This window comes from Stigmatopora nigra, chromosome 13 (assembly GCF_051989575.1).
Source record: "Stigmatopora nigra isolate UIUO_SnigA chromosome 13, RoL_Snig_1.1, whole genome shotgun sequence".
Lineage (NCBI taxonomy): Eukaryota > Metazoa > Chordata > Actinopteri > Syngnathiformes > Syngnathidae > Stigmatopora > Stigmatopora nigra.
In genome coordinates this window covers 2,026,963-2,047,273 of record NC_135520.1, presented here as the reverse complement: position 1 = coordinate 2,047,273, position 20,311 = coordinate 2,026,963, and the positions used below count along the sequence as shown (strand labels likewise).

The 20,311-nt window shown below is 41.9% G+C and overlaps 4 protein-coding genes across 8 annotated transcripts; 1 reads left to right on the top strand and 3 right to left on the bottom strand.

Moving 5' to 3' along the window:
• Positions 1 to 17: 17 nt before the first annotated feature.
• Positions 18 to 2,565, bottom strand: asmt2 (acetylserotonin O-methyltransferase 2). The gene is made up of 8 exons (XM_077730610.1): positions 2,310 to 2,565; positions 1,697 to 1,877; positions 1,465 to 1,594; positions 1,316 to 1,384; positions 1,123 to 1,241; positions 918 to 1,055; positions 494 to 616; positions 18 to 417 (listed from the first exon to the last, which is right to left on the bottom strand). The coding sequence occupies exons 1-8, from the start codon at positions 2,388 to 2,390 to the stop codon at positions 206 to 208; spliced, it is 1,053 nt and encodes a 350-aa protein (XP_077586736.1). The 5' UTR covers positions 2,391 to 2,565; the 3' UTR covers positions 18 to 205.
• An 805-nt stretch (positions 2,566 to 3,370) lies between these two features.
• Positions 3,371 to 13,348, top strand: mrps26 (mitochondrial ribosomal protein S26). Of its 2 annotated transcripts, XR_013328253.1 has the most exons (7): positions 3,371 to 3,734; positions 4,091 to 4,237; positions 4,324 to 4,447; positions 4,701 to 4,841; positions 10,693 to 10,829; positions 12,025 to 12,181; positions 12,636 to 13,348. XR_013328253.1 is itself a non-coding variant. In XM_077730612.1 (4 exons), exons 1-4 carry the CDS (start codon positions 3,538 to 3,540, stop codon positions 4,830 to 4,832), a joined length of 600 nt encoding a protein of 199 aa, XP_077586738.1. In that variant the 5' UTR covers positions 3,371 to 3,537; the 3' UTR covers positions 4,833 to 5,066. The 2 variants fall into 2 exon arrangements, 1 of the variants encoding a protein (XP_077586738.1); XM_077730612.1 differs by lacking the exons at positions 10,693 to 10,829; positions 12,025 to 12,181; positions 12,636 to 13,348 and having other exon boundaries at positions 4,701 to 5,066.
• On the bottom strand, positions 4,550 to 11,665 carry loxl3b (lysyl oxidase-like 3b). Of its 4 annotated transcripts, XM_077730606.1 has the most exons (15): positions 11,446 to 11,665; positions 9,774 to 10,109; positions 9,547 to 9,710; positions 9,268 to 9,482; positions 8,775 to 8,976; positions 8,520 to 8,700; positions 8,288 to 8,442; positions 8,034 to 8,192; positions 7,222 to 7,377; positions 6,735 to 6,894; positions 6,412 to 6,655; positions 6,225 to 6,340; positions 5,673 to 5,809; positions 5,411 to 5,522; positions 4,552 to 5,334 (listed from the first exon to the last, which is right to left on the bottom strand). In XM_077730606.1, exons 2-15 carry the CDS (start codon positions 10,099 to 10,101, stop codon positions 5,261 to 5,263), a joined length of 2,403 nt encoding a protein of 800 aa, XP_077586732.1. In that variant the 5' UTR covers positions 10,102 to 10,109; positions 11,446 to 11,665; the 3' UTR covers positions 4,552 to 5,260. The 4 variants fall into 4 exon arrangements, with proteins under 4 accessions (XP_077586731.1, XP_077586732.1, XP_077586730.1 ...); XM_077730604.1 differs by lacking the exon at positions 8,034 to 8,192 and having other exon boundaries at positions 4,553 to 5,334; positions 11,446 to 11,662; XM_077730603.1 differs by lacking the exon at positions 7,222 to 7,377 and having other exon boundaries at positions 4,554 to 5,334; positions 11,446 to 11,660.
• On the bottom strand, positions 11,923 to 19,921 carry LOC144205961 (pantothenate kinase 3-like). Its single transcript, XM_077730609.1, has 7 exons — positions 19,521 to 19,921; positions 18,382 to 18,734; positions 18,051 to 18,322; positions 13,002 to 13,178; positions 12,819 to 12,942; positions 12,403 to 12,528; positions 11,923 to 12,341 (listed from the first exon to the last, which is right to left on the bottom strand). Exons 1-7 carry the CDS (start codon positions 19,732 to 19,734, stop codon positions 12,291 to 12,293), a joined length of 1,317 nt encoding a protein of 438 aa, XP_077586735.1. The 5' UTR covers positions 19,735 to 19,921; the 3' UTR covers positions 11,923 to 12,290.
• Between the last annotated feature and the right edge of the window lie 390 nt (positions 19,922 to 20,311).

The following is a 20,311-nucleotide window of genomic DNA, read 5'->3' as shown; positions in this document are numbered from 1 at the left end:
ACGGTGATAATTTGCCATATTTTCAATAAATTTCTATTTTGGTAGGTTCCATGAATGACATAAATAATTTTGTAGTCATGACATAATCACCAGTGAAAAGTGAGCCCAAAAAGTAAATAATTAGCAATTTTGTGAAGATGCGTTTGGTCCTTCAAATGTGTTTTTTTTTTGTAGGAGAGACATAAATGGCAGGTACAGGTTGGTTTTATCTGCGAGCCAAAATGGCGTCATAGGTCTTTCCCGTGCGGCACACTTGCTCGTCGGTGAAGCCGCTCTTGCGGAGCATCCGGGTGTATTCGGAGGGCGAATGCTCGCGGCCCTCCGTCTGCACGAGCATGTTGAGAGAGTAGAGCTGGGTGTGGAGGGGCCCACGACGGTTCTCCAGGAGTGTGGCCTCTACAATCAGAACGCCTCCGCCTGCTCCCAGAAAACACAAACACATCATAGGGTCATTGCAACGTATGATACATCATATCATAATCACGTATCATACCTGGTCTGCAGACATCATGGATTTTCTTGAGCAGCCGAAGACATTTTTCCTCTGTCCAATCGTGAAGGATGCGAGTCAGAACGTACAAGTCGGCAACGGGAAGTTCATCCTGGAAAAAATCCCCTAAAAGGGCCAAAAAAAATGTAAATGTAGGAAATAACAGTCTCTGGATGAGCCCAAAACAATATAATGCTATCAGTAAAACGTATTCAAATAACAGTAATTTATTTCTCAGCCAAATGCAATTGTATTTTAAAATTTTATTATTACTTATATTTCAAATAAAATATCAAGAATAAATTATATGCAAATTATTCCCAATACAAAGTGCAATAACAGAAGAATCTGCAGAGGGTGCTGTTTTCCCCAATTAACCATTCCCGACTACAGTACTATTATACTTTTTAAAAAACTGATTGATTACCGCTACTAAATGTGAATGTGTCATTCTCCCGCAGGAAATTCTTGGTCGCCATCTCCACCACGACCGGCATGTCAAAGACGACCACAGAAGAAGAAGGGTACGCCTTAGTCAACTCGCGGGCCAGCGCTCCAGTGCATCCTGGGAATTTCAGACTGGCCCATTACCACCAAATGGAATCTCCAATCCCGCTCCCATCCCACCCTACCTCCAAGATCCACCATGTCCCCGAAGCCAGTCAGGTCGAACGCCGTCACCGCATCGTGTCCGTCCAGCGACCACACGCAGTCCATCAGACCCATAAACTTGAGCATCTCTTTCTCAGAGCTTTCGGGATGAAGACAGAATGTCAAAATGGAAGCGACACGGAGGTCCGGCGGCCCGACAACTGTTAGACGCACCGGTAAATAGCTCGGAAGATCTCCTCTGGCGGGATCCCAAAGGTCTTCTCGTTCTGATTCTTACCCTCCCTGTGGCCAAATGGATGGAGGAGACGGTGAAAACCTCAAAATTTTGAACTCCCGATTCCAAAATGGCTTTTCGCACCCACCTGACGGCATCCGCCAAGTTGTCCCAGAGCGGGTAATTGGTCTGCGACTGGTAGAGCGCCATGTTGTGTAGCGATTTAGCGCCACCTTTGGCCAAGTACACACTGGCGACGTCGGTGGCGCTGTAGAGAGCTGAAACGGGAGAGAAAATGGCCCAGAGAAGGATAAAATGGCAGAAAGGTCAAAGGTCATAGAGGTCAGAAATATGGCAATGCTTGGAATTTGGCTGCTCACCTGGCTCATCCCTAGCGGGTGTCTCCACCTGAACTATCTCGATGCCCACCAGGGCATCCAGCAGTCGCTCGGCTCCGTCGGCGCTAATGTCCAAGGCCCCCGCCACCTGCTGGGCGCTCAGGGCGGACGCCGACCCCGCCAAAAGGTCAAAAATCCCCAACTCGCAGGCAGTGAAAATAGCCTGAAAAATCCAATCCCAATGATTAGCATGTTAGCATATAACGCTATAAAACATTTTGGCTCATTAAGTATTGCTTTTTTGTTGTTTATTTTACCTGAAGATAAATAACTTGAAAAAAATGTCATTTTATTGGCAATAATTGAACATTAGAAAACTAAAATGATGAAAATACGTTTTTTGTCATTTCTAGTTTTAGAGTAAATATTTGACTTGCTTTTTTTAATTCAAAGATCACATTAATACTAACCAACATTAGCAAGCCAAATATAGCAATTATGACATTAATAATGATATAATATAAGTAATTCAGAAACAAATGTATTAATCATATTTCCTGCTTCAAATAATTGATGCATTTTCTTTCCCAGCAGCCACAGATTTCCAAGCCTTAAATCCACTAGTACTTAATTGTAGTATTTTGTACTTGATTACCTTTGACACCCTGTATGCGTGGATGTACTCGAGTAGTTTGAAGGGATAGTCCAGCTCGCTCTGCGACAAATTCTCAGCCATGATGGCACCTCCCTCCAAAAAATAAAAATAATAATAATAAAAACGAGAAGATGGAGAAGTAGGACTTGGAATCCCACAAGAAACCCCCGAAGAACTGTCAGACGACGGCTTGGAAACGAGGAGAGGAGGAAAGGGGAGGAGAAGAGGAGAAAAGGAGGAGCTCAGCTTCTAGTGACTGCAGTTCCACCAACGGCCACACAAAGGTTGGCGCTGTGCATGTTTTTCATCGTTAACTAACATTGTGTTATAAAAATGCACTATTGCTACATTGATGCGACTTTTTTACAGTAATTTATTCATTTTGGGTCACGTATTGTTAATTCTATGTCATTTCTGTGACTTTTTTTATTACATCTTGTTGATTTGGGGACATTCATGTTATACTAATTGTTTTTTTTTGTGTGCTAGCAATTTAATTTTTGATAGGGAGGCATCAAAACAAAAGGCCCTGCATTAATAACGTCTCACTTGTCTCGCCGGTTCCTGAAATGTGGGGCAGCAACATTTTTCCAGCACGCTTTGTGCTCGGCTCGCTCGCATCTTTTGGCTCACAAAAGCCTTCGGGCTGAAGTGGCGATGCATGTGACACATCGTGTGGAAGTTCTTCTCTTTGAGAGTAGCATTCCGTCCTAAAACTAAACCCGCCATTCCAAAAATATCCCGCAGCGTCAAATGGTGTGGAAATTAGGCCTGCCACAAATGATTATTGTGAGTCAGCTAGAAAGGCCCCAAAATACAGAGTTTGTGACCTAAAAATACAAAGTGCCCCAAATTACCTTTAAAATGTATAGAAAGAAGCTTACATTGTTAGAAATGTTCCATTTTTCTACAGCAAATGACCAAGAATTGCCCTTAAACTTAACTCACAGTTTACTAATGTGTAACCAATGAACCATAGATGACTACTATATTAATGGTTTTTTTTCCTAGTGCGACAGTCAGCCAAACCACAGGAGGGCGCTCGAGTACAATAACTCCGTTTCCTGACTAACTAGTATTTTTTTCCGGGTCAAATGACACACTGATCATGGCTGCCACCTTTGAATGCTAATTGCTAAACCTTTTCCCTTTTCAATGAGAAGTGAGCTTTTTGGACTGTTTTGACTTGCAAGTACACCGGCCCATCGGACCGAAGAAGGCGGTGACCATGTTGCGAGTGGCCCGGTTGCTCGTGCCCAGGCAAGCCGTGATGGTGGAGGCGCAACGCGGCCGAAAGTCGCGTACCGACCCGGTCGCCAAGTCCAAAGTGGGTCGCATCAAAGTGCCCCCACCGGTCGACCCAGTGGAGATGGTTGTGCTGCGGGAAAGATACGGTGATTACAAGCTCATTTTGAGAGCGCTAAGGTACGTCAAAATAATGTTATATAATATAAAAATAAATACCACAGGGGCTGTCTTGCTAATGCTTATGCTAAGCGTTAAAGTCATTGGGTGCCTTTGGCGATGACCAGCCAACCAAACCTGCTTTAAAATGACATATTTTTACTCTGAATAGTCCTAACTTTGTCAAATTATAATTTACAACATGTATGCATGTGTGTATATGTATTATATTTGTATATGCATCACGTGTGTGTATTTATGTGTATATATATTTTTATAGATGAACTGGTTTGGTGCCATGGACACCAATAGTCTATTTGTACTGGGAGGGGAGCTAACAAGTTAGCTTTAGCTTTCAAATGCTCCTCCACCCCCAGGTTGGAGTTCAAAGAGGAGGTCTTGCGGAGGAAGTACGAGGAGGAGACGGGCTCCATGGCCGAAGAACGTGCGCGCCAGGAGGCCGAAGAACATCGCCAGCTCATGGCCATCAACCAACAGGAGAACCAACAACTTCTCCAACTACGGTCAGTCTGTCATCCGCCATTTTATACAAAGCAATGGAACTTTTTGTGTTACCTGATCGTGTTTTTTAATATTTTTATTTTTCCAGACTACAAAGAATTGAGAAGGAAACACAAGCGGTGGAACTCAAAAAGTTGAAAGTGGCTCTCAAGCAAGAACAAAAACAGGAAAAATTCATCCAGCAGAAACAAGAAGAAATTCAACAGTTGCAGGTATGTTTTTTTTTTTTAAATTTTATTTATGTCACTAAATCAAATAAAAAAAAAAAAACGTTAACGGCCAAAAAGTGACAAAAAATGCAATTTAATTTACTTTCTCAAACAATTTAATATTTCCAAACAGGAAAAGTTGCTTTGCGCTAGGAAATAGCTCGCTAGCATGCTAAGCTAACAACCGTCCTCTCACTGTCCGCCGTCCAATCCCTCTCCCGTCCATTCCTGACAAACTGATTGGTCTCTTTTCCAGGAGGACGCCAAGAACTTCATCACGTTAGAAAACTTGGACCGACGTATCGAGGAGGCGTTGGATAACCCCAAGAATTACAACTTTGCTGTGGACAAAGAAGGACGCACGGTTAAACGGACAGTTTTGCAGTGAGACTGCAAGGTTAGCTTCTTTTTAAATGTCATTTTTTTTTATGTTTTTGTGCCACTAAATCCACGGTAAGTCATTTTCCTCTTATTGTATGCCATTATTTTTTTTACTGTCGGCCATCTTGGGAAGACCAGTTAAAAAATAGGTCCAAAAAAGTACAATTTACATATTTTTTTCTTACTAACCTATATGATTATTATTATTAGGTCATTAAAAATCACTTTTTGCAGGATTTCATATGTAAAGCACCATTTATTTTCCTGTAAAATCCTACAAAACAAATAAACATGGCATAGCAACTCACAAAATAATCCTGGGAATTTTTCCAGCACCTTTTTCAGGTAATAAATACATTGTCATGACCAAATAATAGCAAAAAAAAACCGATTCCTAAAAGCAGCAAAAAACCTGAAGGTCCAAAATTAAAATGATTAAGAAATGTGATTGTTGAGCTGTCCTGGGTACTTCTCGAACCGTCGTTCCGCCTCCTCGCTGAAGGCTCCGCCTGCGAAGGAGTTGACCAATGAGACGGGCTTTGCCGTGAAGTTGGCAAAAATAGTTTTGGAAGGGGCGGGGCTTACCGACGTGACAGTTGTGGAACCAGATTCGATGGCCGTCGTACTTGCAGTTGCACTTCATGGCGTTGTTGCTAAAGTCACTCTCGGCTACTTCTTGGTTGGGGTTGATCACCACCTGAAAAAAAAACGCCAAATAGAGCGAGTAATGCATGCAAGACAACTAAGAATAGCAACGTCAGCAAAATTCATTTCTATTGTCATTCTTACTAATTAAGGATGCGATGCTAACTTATGAAAACTGTAAGCTAAGTTAAAGGGTAGCGACCTGCATGATGTAGTTTCCCGGTTTGATGTCGGTGATGTCGATCCATTGGCAGTCAATGTCGTGGCGGTACATGTCCCAACAGCCCACCGTGATGCCTTGGTCGCCAAAGTTGGCGCACTCGTAGCGCTTGGAAATACCTGTGGGCGAAATGTAGCTTTGTCAGTGACGAGAAGGGGCACAGAATTTCTTTAGTGACCAAAAGTGACCTAAAATGTACCCAAACTGACCTAAAAAGTACCCAAGGTGACCCAAAATTTACCCAAAATTTACCCAAATGTACTCCAAATGTACTCCAAATGTACCCAAAATTTACCCAAAATTTACCCAAAATTTACCCAAATGTACTCCAAATTTTCCCCAAATTTACCCAAAATGTACCCAAAATTTACTTAAAATGTACCCAAAATGTACCCAAAATTTACTTAAAATGTACCCAAAATGTACTTAAAATGTACCCAAAATGTACACAAAAGTGACCCAAAATTGACCCGAAATTTAGTTGTAATTTTCTTTCAGTTTTTTGTTGTTGTTTTTTTTTAAGTGAGGGCTTACCTTCATTGCAGTCAGAATCCTCCAGACAGAAACTAGCCTTATGCCCTTCAGCCACTTTGCTTCCATTGGTGTTCAGCAGATCGTAGTGGGTGAAAATGTCCATGCTGTGGTAGTGCCTGTGTTTCGGAGTGTTGGATAACGGTTAAAATTCGCTTGCTAGTCAGTCAGAAGGCCGCTTTTCGCTCACCCGTGACAGGCGTGCCACACCCAGGAGTGGCGCCCGGCCTTGGGCTTAAAGTCGGCACGCCCCAGGTTGTGGATCTGCGAGGAGAAGCGCAGTAGGCGGCGGTGACCGTACGGCCAGTTGGCTTGGGCGGCCGACTTGGACAGGCAGTCTTCCTCCGCCGCGCAATATAACATGTGAAGGGGGCGGTCCTCGATGTAGACTGACTGCTGGACCAGTGTGGCGTTCAGGACCAGGTCAGACGCCGCTAAAAATGAAGAGTAGATTGGTTTATTTTGTTGACGAAAATCAATTGGGACAGAAATAGTTAATTAGATGAAACTGACTCTCGGAGCAGATGACGCCGGCGGCGAATTTGGCAGCGGATTTCTGGCAAGTCAGCGTCTTGTGGCGTTGGCATTGCGCTAACGACATCTCGCTACCGCTGCACTTGACGCCGCTCCAAACCATCTCCGTCACGTTGCTGCTGTCCCAGTACCAGGTTTCCTTGGTAAAAGGGGCGGGGCCAAAACATCAGAGCATCTAAGGCATGTTTCTGTACTCCGTTTCATTTTAGATATAATATTTAGATTTTTTTTAAAATAAATGGATTAAAAGCCCTGAATATTCCGTTTTTGATAGATCTAAAACAATGTTTATTTTAGCTTTTTTTAAATATATTTTTAGATTTTACAAAATTATTTTTGAGCTAAAAACACAGAAAAAATTATTAAAAAATTACAATTATTGATTTAAAAGAGGGAAAATCGGGAAATTTAATATACATATATACTCTTCATTTGATCCTTTGTTTTGTATGTTTGGGTCACTTACGGTGATGGCGTGCATGGCGTAGCCCAAGCCCAGCTGCCTGCAGGCCACCATGGCCTGCCGGGTGCCCCAGCCTGCGCTGCATAGTGTACCCCACTTAGAGCCCACCCGAACCTCCACCCGGCCCTCGTACGAGGTGCGGCCGCCCACCAGGCGGATCTGTGGAATACGCCCTGCCGGGAGTCAGTCGTAGAATATGCTAGCTACTTCTTTCTAGAACTACTTGCTAGCTAGCTAGCTAGTTAATGATGAGTTGTTTTGGCGTAATCGCACTACTTTAAATTTGTAATATTCCGACTTGGGTCTCGTAATATTACTTGTTTCTGGTTATATTACAACTTTATTCTTGTAATATAAATGCGTCTTAAATGGAAAGTTGTAAAATGGCTTTGTGATGTTCCATCCATACATAGTACAAATGTAGTATTATTACTCATTGATCATAATACTTATGATCTTGCAACTTTCATCATATTCCAACTTTATTCTTGGATTACTATGACTTTTTAGTCATTATTTTTTGTAGTAATTGTACTTGTAGTTTTACAACTTTTCTCATATTACGACTTTTCTCATGATATAACGACTACTTATAATATTATGACGTTTTTCATAATATTACGCCGTTTCTCATAATATTATGACTTTTCTCATAATATTACCAATTTGTCCTCATAATATTAATATATTATTAATATTAATGCACTTTCCTTGTAATATTACCACTTAAACTTGGCAATATTCCACAAATGGTCGCCGGAAGATTAGAAAAGCCCATAGCGCTCTGTTATTGTCACCAGGCGTTAGCAACCTACTTGGTTAGCTTGGTTAGCATAGCCCAGGCCCAGCTGCCTGCAGGCCACCACAGCCTCCTTGGTGGTCCAGGTCTCGCCGCATATCAAGCCCCAGCCCCCGTCTCCATCCGGGACCTCCACGCGCCCCTCGTAGAGGCTACGGCCCCCTCCCAGGCGGATCTGCCGGGCGGGGTTAGCGCAAAGGAAGCCGTCGCTAGCTAGCGCTCGCATGCGATGTTAGTGTGGGAGGCAAGGCGAGGCGGGGGGGCTCTGACCGAGTTGTCCAGTCCCATGTAGGGGACGTTACAACGAACGGCGGCGTCCTCCGTATGCTGGCAGTCCTCCGACGTGATGTTCTTAAAGGGGCAGTTCCAGATGGAGCGTTCTTGACCCGAGCACTTGACCTCGTTCATGTAGATGGGTCCTACCCCTAAAAAAAGCCACCAAAAACCCTTTACTAGTCTGTGAAGAAGCTTAACATAAAGGGGCGGAGCTTGTCCACCTCACCTTGTCCCATTCGCCCCCCCGTCATGGCCTCCTTGGCGCTTCCGAAGCCCAGCTCCCTGCAAACCACGCTGGCCGACAGCAAATTCCAGCGGTCGTCGCAAACGCTGCCCCACTCTCCGCCCTTCAGCACCTCCACGCGACCCTCCCCTGTATAGGCTCCGCCTTTCAGCCTCACGTTACCCTACCAGAGACGAAAAGTAGCCACAAAATTAGCGAGTGTGTTGGACTCAGACAGAAGGCACGGCTCGGTTTTACCGGGAGTTTGGCCTTCTTTTTGACGTCCCGCGCAAATAGCGGCCCGGGTGCGCAGCCCACCACCACGGGCGAGCCGCCCCGGCAGGGGGCGCTGCCGTTGGGGGTCTTGAAATCCAATTGGCAGGCCCCAAGGTGGACTTCTGTACCCACGCATGCCACTGAGTGCACGCCGTAGACTTTCTTCTGGCGCTCCATAAACAATCTGTGTGGAAAAAACAACTTTGGTGAGGGTTGAAAATGACCGGCGGCCATGTTGGTTGGGGCAACAAAGCTCTTCATCCCTTTTGCCTGTATTTAAATAAGTTTATCTGTAGTAGGCGTCCAATCTATTTGAAATTTGTGGCCGCAAATGCACATTTGTTCATTGTCTGCCAACCCATGTGACAAATAAGGTAGTTATAAGTTAGTCATTAGAATATTAATGCATTGACTTAGATGGGAGATTTGCCCCTACCAAGATGGTCATCCAGAAATGACACTTGTGCAATATTACCTGTAAAAGTTCTTGTTGACCTTCCTCTCCTGAGGAAATCCCAGCATGCCACAGAGCACACGAGCATTCTTGGCCGTCCACCCTAAATCACACACCTGCGCCCAGCCTCCCTGGCGCTTGAGCTCCAGCACCCCCTCGGTGACGGGGAGCCGCTTCTTGGCCGCCGCTATCACCGGGCGCAGGCGTACTTCCCCCAGCGAATCCTCGTCTGGTTGCTGGTGGAAAACCCCCCCAAAAAAACATGACTTGGACCCAAGGTCAAAGGTCAAAACGCCTTACCCGCACGTCGTTAGCTTGCACGAATCCCGGGATCCGCTGGTCCTTACAGACCACGCCGGCGTCCTCGTCGTGCGTGCAGTCGCTGTTACCCCAGCCGCGAGATTTGCAATCGCCGATGCTGGGCTCGCCGCCGCCGCACTGCACGTTGTCCAACCAGATTTTACCTGGAATTTAATCGTGCTTTCTTATTGGACGGCCCATATTTTGGAGGATTTTGGTGCTTTTACCTTGACCCTTCCCGTATTTGGCGCTGTGCGTCCACCCGGTAGCCTCGACGAATCCCAGCTGGCGACACAGCACGTGGGCGTTGGCCATGGAGAAGTCGTCGTCGCAAATGCTGCCCCATTCGCCCTTGTAGAACAATTCCACGCGACCTTCGTTGTGCTTGCGCGGGAATCCGGCCAATCGGATCTTGGCGGTGGGCGGGGCCGCCGACGGCGACCGGGAAGAGGCTGCAGTGGGCGGGGCTCGTGTCGTCTGAGATACGCCAGGGGGTGGGCACCAGGTCAGGAGGAAGAGGAGGGTCAGGGGGGCAACGCCGGGACACGCCCACATACTTTAGCCTATGTGGAAAAGGGACGGGGGAGTGGTCAACTTAGCTCGTTGCTGATTGGATAGAATGTTGATGTCCCGTACGATTGGTAGCATTAGAACATTTATAGTCGTTGCTAAATAAATTTGATAATTTAGATGTATAAAATATGATTTTTTTGATGTTTGGGTACTTTGCTAATCAGTTGGCCTTATTGAAGTATTTTTGCTAATGTTTTTGCTAAAGTTTTTGATGGTGATAAGGAATGCTTTTCTTTAAAAACTAATGTTAGTAAGAGTACATTTTTTAATATTTGTTTGTAAACAAAGCTTCAGTCATTTAATCTCAGAAAAACAACAAATTAGCACTTTGTAAACAATTTGCTTTATCAGTTAGCTTCTCCAGCGGGCTAGCTTAGCATTTTCGCCATACAGTGATTTTAGCACCATGGATACCGCTATTAATTAGCTTGTCATTTTCATTAGTTTGATAGCAGCACTTTTGTTGTCATATTTGAAGGATTTGTTAGCATTTAGTCAAAGTTGGCTAAAGGCTAAAGCTTTAGCAACTTCGCTAGCCTTTCTTTGGGCCTTTTCACCTTGTTTTTTTTCCAGAGCTGTCAGCGAAGTGATCGATGTTGCATTCCCCGCGGCGTTTTTCGCAGAGGTCAAAGGGCAACTGGCACGGCTAACTTTTCACGTGTGTGTGGACCTCGGAAAAATTTTCTCCGAGCTTCTTTCAAATGGCAGACGTGAGTTTCCTATTTTTGTTTTCTCAACTCCAGTTTATTTACTTAAGGAAAGCTAGAACATTCTGTCCAACAAATCCACTCATGGACAACAAATATTTATATAAATTAAGTCAAAATGGTAAATATTGAGATTTTTATGTATCCAATCCGATTAAATTTGGGTGAAAAGACGTTTTTTTATCCTCCTAAACTGCATTGAATGAGTTAACTACAGTTCATTCAAAGATGACATCATTGGAAAATGCTAAGGCTAAGCTAACCATGCAAATGTATTATTTTTAAAAAATTATAGCAAACAAAAAATAGATAAAAATAGTATAATTATTTCAAATATTTTATATATACATATATATTTTTTTAACATTTTTAAAAATTAAAAAACACTCAGAAATGTAGATAAAGAGCAACATTTTCCATCTATTCAAGTAAAAACATATTTTTAATGCATGGAAAAACCTTTAAAAATAATTCATAACTCATTTTGCTAATATTAAAAAACCTTAAACCGGAAAAGTTGAGTTATTTGTCAGTAAAAATAAAAAAAACGTACTTTTTCAACTTTTCCCATATTTAATCATGCCTTTAAAAAACGTAGCATCTGAACTAACATTCTTACCTTCTCGATGACCTTGCCGGGCTTCCTCGTTTCCTCGACTGGGGCAAAAAAAGTCGGGGTCACGTGACCTAAAACGGCCCTCTAAATTATCAGGGAATGTCCCCTTAAAAAGGACAACGTCGTCTTCCTCCTCTACTTTCTGGAAATTGCCAGCTGTACAGCCGGGCAAAAAAAAGAAGAGGTTGGACGGGGAAAAAGAGGAGGAGGAGGGTCGGCTAAGGAAAAAAAAGGGAAAAAGAGAGGGAGGAACACATGGAGTCTTTCATGCTTGTCTTTTGCTTGCGTAACGCTAACGAAAATGGACGTTTTTCCCAAAAGTTGCCCACTAAACTATGCCAGGTGGTACAAAATGTGTGGGTGGCTTGATGGGATTTCCTCTGTGGGTTTTTCAGGGAAATGACAAAGTATAGTAAAGTTTATTTTCTTCAAAAACGACATAGTATAGTAAGGCTTTTTTCTTTTAAGAAAAAAAGGTAGTCCATGTATAATAAGGCTTTTATTTTATTCCAAAAACAACAATGTTTACAATTCATTGGAAGCATTTCTTCAAAAAAATGACCCTCAATCATTATTTTTCAGCCTGATTGCTTCACACTAGCAAGAAAACAAAATAATGATGCATCTAAAAATCTTTATTCAAGAAAGGATTGATATAGAAAAGCTCTTTGTCCAAGAAAACAATGGCTCCTTCCACCAAAACGGAGCGTCGTCTTGAGACCATCAAAGAAAGCGAGGGGTGAGTAAACCTTGGCTTCTCCTATCGGACTTGGCGCCAAAACACACGATCTGGGGGGGGTGGTCCACCTTCAGGGTCTGAGTGTCTCTCCAGGGGACCTCCAAGTACTTCAGGACGGATTTAGAAGCTCCAGCAGGGCCCCCACGGCTCCAAAGTAACCCTGAAATCCAAAAAATTGGGTTAAAATAAGAAGAGAAGGAGCTAAAAGCACATCTACTCACCTCATGGCGCATGAAGAGAGCCTTGAGTTGACCTTTGGACCAGTAGTCCATAGCGTAGGCCAGTAGCTTCATGGACAGCGTGTTGACTCGCAGAAAGTTACCCACGAAGACCACCCGCTCAATATTCTTCAATGTGGGGAAAACAAAATATTAAAAATGTTAATATGGAGGACATTTAATGTTTTATTGCATGATTCCCAATGAATAATCCCATCAGATTTTCTATTTTGCAGCTCCAGCACCCCCTCATCAACGCACACGATGACGAAGGACGCTTTTCCCCGCCGCCTTCGTAGCCCTGTACAATGCTGCTTGATCGTGACGCCACAAGGCAGCACCGTAAAGAGACCAAAGGCAGAAAGGACAAGAAGATCCGGCTGCTTTGGAGGCGGAGCCACAACTCCCCCCTGACTCACCTCATTGAGCGCACACATGCGCGTGATGGAACCGATGTTATTGGTGATGGTGACCAGTGTGGCCCGAGCCAGGTCTTCCTTGGACACGGACTCCCGCTTGTCTTTGGACACCATGTTGCCGAAACTGCGGAAAGGAGGAGGAGCTTAGATAAAGAGCGTGCTAGTCCAAAAAGCTCAATTCACCTGGACGCCACGGCCCAACCGGGCAGACCGAAACGTTCGTAGTCGCCGCCGTAGATGTCCTTGACCAGTTTGTCCACGCGGGTGCTCTCGCCCCGTGATGCCATCTCCAGGGCCTCCTCGAAGGTGGAACAACCCGTCAAAAGGCAGCAAAGGCCCAGGAAGGTACCCCCACCCAGGCTGGTTGGACAATGCACAAAAACATGCTAATTTCAAACTTAAAAATCAATAAATTTCTATGCTTGGTGCAAAGTGAGACAAAATGTCTGTCCTCATTTCGTAGGATAGTGAGTATTATTTTCGTTGGTTAAGTGTAATGTTTGTATTTTTTGTGTTTTCAGGTGAAGAAGTGCTGTACACTACAAAAGAAAAGACGTTTTTTGTGGGTCAAAGTCAATGGAAAAATGTGGTCTAAAAACAGGTAAGAGTTTTGTTTTTGTTGAAATTATAGGTGATACTTAAAATATTATTTTCTGGGTAGGATGCTAGAAGTCCAATAAGGACATGAAATGTGACATTTGGAGTAGCACCTATAATTTTAGCAAAAGGAAATTCTTACCTGTTTTTAGACCACATTTTATCGTTGACTTTGACACACTAAATGTTTTTTTCTTTTGAAGTGAATGGCATTTCTTAGCCTGAAAAGACAGAAATGCCAAAGGTTAGACTAAAAAAGCCTTACTATAATATGTCGTTTTTTAAAGTCAAAAAGTCTTACAATACTATGTCATTTTTTAAAGTAAAAAAGTCTTACTATACTATGTCATTTTTTCCAGAAAAAAAGCCTTACTATACTATGTCGTTTTTTCAAGAAAAAAAGTCTTACAATACTATGTCATTTTTTAAAGTAAAAAAGTCTTACTATACTATGTCATTTTTTCCAGAAAAAAAGCCTTACTATACTATGTCGTTTTTTCAAGAAAAAAAGCCTTACTATACTATGTCGTTTTTTCAAGTAAAAAAGCCTTACTATACTATGTCATTTTTTTCAATAAAAAAGCCTTACTATACTATGTCGTTTTTTCAAGAAAAAAAGCCTTACTATACTATGTCGTTTTTTAAGAAAAAAAGCCTTACTATACTAAGTCGTTTTTTTTCAATAAAAAAGCCTTACTATACTATGTCGTTTTTTCAAGAAAAAAAGCCTTACTATACTATGTCGATTTTTAAGAAAAAAAGCCTTACTATACTATGTCGTTTTTTCAAGAAAAAAAGCCTTACTATACTATGTCGTTTTTTCAAGAAAAAAAGCCTTACTATACTATGTCGTTTTTTCAAGAAAAAAAAGCCTTACTATACTATGTCGTTTTTTCAAGAAAAAAAAGCCTTACTATACTATGTCGTTTTTTCAAGAAAAAAAGCCTTACTATACCATGTCGTTTTTTCAAGAAAAAAAGCCTTACTATACTATGTCGTTTTTTCAATAAAAAAAGCCTTACTATACTATGTCGTTTTTTCAAGAAAAAAAGCCTTACTATACTATGTCGTTTTTTCAATAAAAAAGCCTTACTATACTATGTCGATTTTTCACGAAAAAAAGCCTCACTATACTATGTCGTTTTTTCAATAAAAAAAGCCTTACTATACTATGTCGTTTTTTCAATAAAAAAGCCTTACTATACTATGTCGTTTTTTCAATAAAAAAAGACTTACTATACTATGTCGTTTTTTCAAGAAAAAAAGCCTTACTATACTATGTCGTTTTTTCAAGAAAAAAAGCCTTACTATACTATGTCGTTTTTTCAAGAAAAAAAGCCTTACTATACTATGTCGTTTTTTCAAGAAAAAAAGCCTTACTATACTATGTCGTTTTTTCAAGAAAAAAAGCCTTACTATACTATGTCGTTTTTTCAATAAAAAAGCCTTACTATACTATGTCGATTTTTCACGAAAAAAAGCCTTACTATACTATGTCGTTTTTTCAATAAAAAAGCCTAACTATACTATGTCGTTTTTTCAATAAAAAAAGCCTAACTATACTATGTCGTTTTTTCAAGAAAAAAAAGCCTTACTATACTATGTCGTTTTTTCAAGAAAAAAAGCCTTACTATACTATGTCGTTTTATCAAGAAAAAAAAGCCTTACTATACTATGTCGTTTTTTCAAGAAAAAAGCCTTACTATACTATGTCGTTTTTTTCAAGAAAAAAAGCCTTACTATACTATGTCGTTTTTTTAAGAAAAAAAGCCTTACTATACTATGTCGTTTTTTCAATTAAAAAAGCCTTACTATACTATGTCGTTTTTTCAATAAAAAAGCCTTACTATACTATGTCGTTTTTTCAAGAAAAAAAGCCTTACTATACTATGTCGTTTTTTCAAGAAAAAAAGACTTACTATACTATGTCGTTTTTTCAAGAAAAAAGCCTTACTATACTATGTCGCTTTTTCAAGAAAAAAGCCTTACTATACTATGTCGTTTTTCAAGAAAAAAAGCCTTACTATACTATGTCAATTTTTCAAAGAAAAAAAGCCTTACTATACTATGTCGTTTTTTCAATAAAAAAAGCCTTACTATACTATGTCGTTTTTTCAATAAAAAAAGCCTTACTATACTATGTCGTTTTTTTAAGAAAAAAAGCCTTACTATACTATGTCGTTTTTCCAGAAAAATAGCCTAACTATACTATGTCGTTTTTTCAAGAAAAAAAGCCTTACTATACTATGTCGTTTTTTCAATAAAAAAAGACTTACTATACTATGTCGTTTTTTCAAGAAAAAAGCCTTACTATACTATGTCGCTTTTTCAAGAAAAAAGCCTTACTATACTATGTCGTTTTTCAAGAAAAAAAGCCTTACTATACTATGTCAATTTTTCAAAGAAAAAAAGCCTTACTATACTATGTCGTTTTTTCAATAAAAAAAGCCTTACTATACTATGTCGTTTTTTCAAGAAAAAAAGCCTTACTATACTATGTCGTTTTTTTAAGAAAAAAAGCCTTACCATACTATGTCGTTTTTTCAACAAAAAAAACCTTACTATACTATGTCATTTTTTCAAGAAAAAAAGCCTTACAATACTATGTCATTTTTTAAAGTAAAAAAGTCTAATGATACAATGTCGTTTTTTTAGTGAAAAACAATAAATACTACTGTAAATGTCTAAGTGCCTGTGGCCCAGTGAGTAAGTCATTGGTCTCTCAACTCTTTGGACGCAGGTTCAATTCCTGCTTTGCTCTAATTTGTAAACTCACCTAACTTTTCCCACTTGAAGGTACTATAAAGTACTAAGTATGATCTGGGAGTAAAAAAAGGCAAAACAACAAATACTACTGCCTAATTTGAAAGTGTGGTGGCCCAGTGGGTAAGGCATCAGTTTCCAACATATTTGGTCTTGGGTTCAAATCCAAGTATTGCAAAAATGTTCTCATTATTATTCAGGTAAGTGAATGAGGTAAAACTACAAGTAGTACAGCTGATTCTCACAGGGTGGTGGCCCAGTGGTTAAGTCATCAGTCTGCCACCTATGAGGTCCTGGGTTCAAATCCCAGTGCCGGCAAAGATTTTCAAAATATTATTCAGGTAAATGAATGAGACAAAAGTATAAGTATTACTACTTTCTTCCACAGGGTGGTGGCCCAATGGCTAAGTCATCAGTCTGTCACCTAAGAGGTCCTGGGTTCAAATCCCAGTGCAGGCAAAGATTTTCCCAATATTATTCAGTTAAAAGAATAAGTAAAAATGCCTAAGTGTATAAGTATATAAGTGTTCAGTGGTGGATGAAGCATTTTGAGTAAAAAAATGACTAAGTGTTTCACCTGATTTCCTAGGATAAAACGTTTCAACACCCATGTATAAGTGGGGCACGAGTTGGTGTTGTGGGTTGCACACTCGCCTTTGCACCGAGAGAACGTGAGTTCGCTTCCCGGTGTCGGCGGTTCACTGACCAAGCAAGCGGTCGAGGGTCGGCCGAAGGCCGACCCGAGAACGCCTTTCGCACAGACAGGTCCTTCAAGTGTCTTCCGAACTGCCGAAGGCAGTTCGGAATATAACCTTTTACTGAAAAGTATGACTAAGTGTTTTATATAAATTAAAAAGTTTTTCTTTTTTTTTTTCTCTCTTGTTCCATTTTCCAGACTACTTGGTTCGGTGATCAGCCAAAGGTCGTCCGCGGGAATCGAACCCAGGTCTCCCAGATGGGAGTCCAGTGTTCTAACCTCTGCGCCACAAAGTGGTTTACACTTTTCTTTGCAATCATTTCAGTGTCTTGAGAAGAAGTCCACAGAAACAACTAGGTGAAAAAGTGTCCCAGCGGGGATTCGAACCAAGGTCTCCCACACGGGAGTCCAGTGATCTAACCTCTGCGCCACCAAGTAGCTACAACTTTCTTTGAAATCATCTTGACTACAAATTTATGGAAACAAAAAAAGCCCTACTATACTATGTCATTTTTTAAAGAAAAAAAGCCCTACTATACTGTCATTTTTTTAAGGAAAAAAAGCCTTACTGTACTATGTCATTTTTTAAGGGAAAAAAAAGCCTTACTATACTATGTCATTTTTTTAAGGGGAAAAAAAGCCTTATTATACTATGTCATTTTTTAAAGAAAAAAAGCCCTACTATACTATGTCATTTTTTAAGGAAAAAAAGCCTTACTATACTATGTCATTTTTTAAAGAAAAAAAAGCCTTACTATACTATGTCATTTTTTAAAGAAAAAAAGCCTTACTATACTATGTCATTATTTAAAGAAACAAAGCCTTACTATACTATGTCATTTTTTTAAGGAAAAAAAAGCCTTACTATACTATGTCATTTTTGTTTTAAAAAAGCCTTACTATACTATGTCATTTTTTTTCGGAAAATGGACGTCTACAGATTCCATTCAAAGACGACCAATGAGGACATCCACTGCTGCCAATGGGATTCATACAGATCGTCATTTCATTACTCTTGCCACTATGTTTCAAATAACAGTCTGTCTACACTACTTTGCAATTCATTCATTACTTGGGGTAACTCTGCTCATTTTGACGACCGCTAATGGACCGGACATTTTGGAATGCTACGCAACGTGACCAATCGGATGGCAAAATAGGGTAGGGGGGCTCACCTGGTGCCGGTGACACGCTTGTAGCGGTCAGGCGAGTAGACGGCGAGGATGCTAACGCCGGAACCGATGTTGACCAGCAGTAACGGGTAGGGGTTCTCCAGCGCATAGGGGCGCCGTACACAGCGCCCCGGGTCCAACGGGTTCTCGAAGTAGTAGCACTCGCACTCGCCCCCGGACGGCGAGGGCGACGGATTGGCCGAAGCGTCCAAGTAGAGGACGCCACGGATCAGACAGTCCAGTTCGTCCAGTTTGTGGAGTCGCAAATCCGCCGTCTGACGTGCGTAAAAACAGTCTGAGATTTGGCGTCTTAAGATTTTGGCGAAGTACGTACCGTGCGGAAGTCGGACTCGAACTTGTAGGCTCCGCCCCCGGTGGCGCAGAGGCCCGTGTGCAGGCTAGAGAAGTGCTTCTGGCGTCCCATCTGTAGGAAGGCCGGCAGGTCGTGCGTGGGGAAGCGGATGAAGTGCAGGTTTCCCGTGCGCCCGCAAAGCGTGAGCTCGGGTAGCTCCAGGTGGACGTCGCGTACGCCGGCGTCGCCGTAGGCCGTGTTGGAGGTCAGGTAGCGGCGGATGCTTTTCAGGTTTTCCACCTCTTCTTGCTCCTCCTCCGTGGTGATGTCACGGGGCTCGAAGTACACCAGTTTGACCAGCGTCCCGCCGATGTCCATGCCGAACCACGGGAAGGCTGCGGCAACGGGAAGGCGATCCGCTTTACTCGAGCTTTTACGGATTTTGTCAAATGGAAACAATGTTAAAAGTCAAAAAGCGAGAAACGTTTTGAAAACTGCCCACCACCATAAAAAAATGAGGAAAAAAATGGAAAACTGGGCAAAAAAAATGGACTGTAAAAACTGAAGAAAAAACGTGAAAGCTGGACCATAAAAAAATAGAATGAATAAACTGCTAAAAAATATATAGAAAAATGGCTTGGGGGGATGCCAAAATGGAAATTTGATTAACCAATAGGCACCTGCTCTTCCATCCATGACTTTATAGCTCATAGACGTCCAATTTATGTAAAGGGAAAAGGTGGCAGCAAATAAGAATTCATCAAATTGTTGCCATCCTCTCACTTGCAAATGCATTGGACGTCTAGCGTGTTTTGGATGTAAAATGATGAAGATGATGATGAAGATGGTGATGATGAAGATGACGACGACCACTCACGGCATTCAGCTTCTTCCAAAGCATCATCATCCTCATCATCATCAGAGGAACAACGCGAACGCCATTTTGTCGAAAATCCACATCCGCACTCTTAAATGCAAACATTACCTGGTAATGATAAAGTCAGCCATTATTATGTGGTGGTCAACTAGCCAAAAAATGCCCGCTAATTAAACACCTACATTTCCCTTCATTCATTCATGATACTCCTTTTAAAAAACTCAATTTCAAAAATAATACCATTGGGACGATAAAAGGCTCAGTGCAGGTAAAAGAAAAGATGAAAAGACAAAAAGATTCTCACGAGGCCTGTTCTTCTTCACGGAGTCACTGCGAAGCCTCGGCATCGCGTCGGATGAGAGGCGGGGTGACGGCGCGCGTCCGGCGGCCTGAGACGCCTCCGTGTCGGACTCGCTCCGGAGGAGACTACCCAAATCAGAGCGAGGAGACTTCTCGGCCGCTTCGTCCTCGTCGTCCGCGGTGTCATCATCACGATGGCCGAAACCGTTAGACGCCATTTAAAAGATTAATAATTAAAAGAAATAAAGATGGTGCGTCGTTGCGGGAGGGGGTGACGGGGGCGGGGGTTAATGGCGTTTAATTTGGGACAAAAAGAGCGAGGAGGAGGCTAATTTGCACGCTAACTAGCTTAATCCAGTGGTTGTCTTCCTTGCTCTTCGAGGCAGTGGGCGTGGACAAACAAGTGACGTCTGAGCAACCAATCACAACACGAATAACCCCCGTGATCCGCCTCTTCTTTTTTTCTCATAATGATACAAAGCGTACCTGCTGCCGGGGCTATATAAATATATATAAAAAGAGACAACTAGATGACTGATGCACGCTCTGAGCCAATGGGGATTAGCATCATTGTCGGCCATTTTGCCGGGGAGCAAGAGCTGTTTGTAAATAAAATAAGCAGAACCAAACAGAAGTTACGACAACATGCCCCCACAATCTTACAAATATATCCGTAAAACGCCCCAAAACAACAAGAATTGACGTACCATTCTGCTAAATCACTAGAAAATGCCGTGTCGTGCTGCAAAATGACCAGGAAGTGACCTGAGGCGAAAATGAGCCAGAAATAATACA

What these genes read in the sequence shown, in the direction of transcription:
- loxl3b (XM_077730606.1), bottom strand. Translation starts at nt 10,101, where the DNA reads ATGTGGGCGTGTCCCGGCGTTGCCCCCCTGACCCTCCTCTTCCTCCTG. An exon ending in GTCAACAAGAACTTTTACAG is followed by an intron (nt 8,977 to 9,267) that starts GTAATATTGCAC and finishes TTTTCCACACAG; the next exon opens with ATTGTTTATGGAGCGCCAGA. An exon ending in ACGCCATGCACGCCATCACC is followed by an intron (nt 6,895 to 7,221) that starts GTAAGTGACCCA and finishes CCTTTTACCAAG; the next exon opens with GAAACCTGGTACTGGGACAG.
- asmt2 (XM_077730610.1), bottom strand. Translation starts at nt 2,390, where the DNA reads ATGGCTGAGAATTTGTCGCAGAGCGAGCTGGACTATCCCTTCAAACTA. An exon ending in ACGCATACAGGGTGTCAAAG is followed by an intron (nt 1,878 to 2,309) that starts GTAATCAAGTAC and finishes TGGATTTTTCAG; the next exon opens with GCTATTTTCACTGCCTGCGA. An exon ending in CACATTCACATTTAGTAGCG is followed by an intron (nt 617 to 917) that starts GTAATCAATCAG and finishes TGGCCCTTTTAG; the next exon opens with GGGATTTTTTCCAGGATGAA.
- LOC144205961 (XM_077730609.1), bottom strand. Translation starts at nt 19,734, where the DNA reads ATGGCGTCTAACGGTTTCGGCCATCGTGATGATGACACCGCGGACGAC. An exon ending in TCGAGTCCGACTTCCGCACG is followed by an intron (nt 18,323 to 18,381) that starts GTACGTACTTCG and finishes TACGCACGTCAG; the next exon opens with ACGGCGGATTTGCGACTCCA. An exon ending in CTCTCTTCATGCGCCATGAG is followed by an intron (nt 12,342 to 12,402) that starts GTGAGTAGATGT and finishes TTTGGATTTCAG; the next exon opens with GGTTACTTTGGAGCCGTGGG.
- mrps26 (XM_077730612.1), top strand. Translation starts at nt 3,538, where the DNA reads ATGTTGCGAGTGGCCCGGTTGCTCGTGCCCAGGCAAGCCGTGATGGTG. An exon ending in CTCATTTTGAGAGCGCTAAG is followed by an intron (nt 3,735 to 4,090) that starts GTACGTCAAAAT and finishes CTCCACCCCCAG; the next exon opens with GTTGGAGTTCAAAGAGGAGG. An exon ending in AAGAAATTCAACAGTTGCAG is followed by an intron (nt 4,448 to 4,700) that starts GTATGTTTTTTT and finishes TCTCTTTTCCAG; the next exon opens with GAGGACGCCAAGAACTTCAT.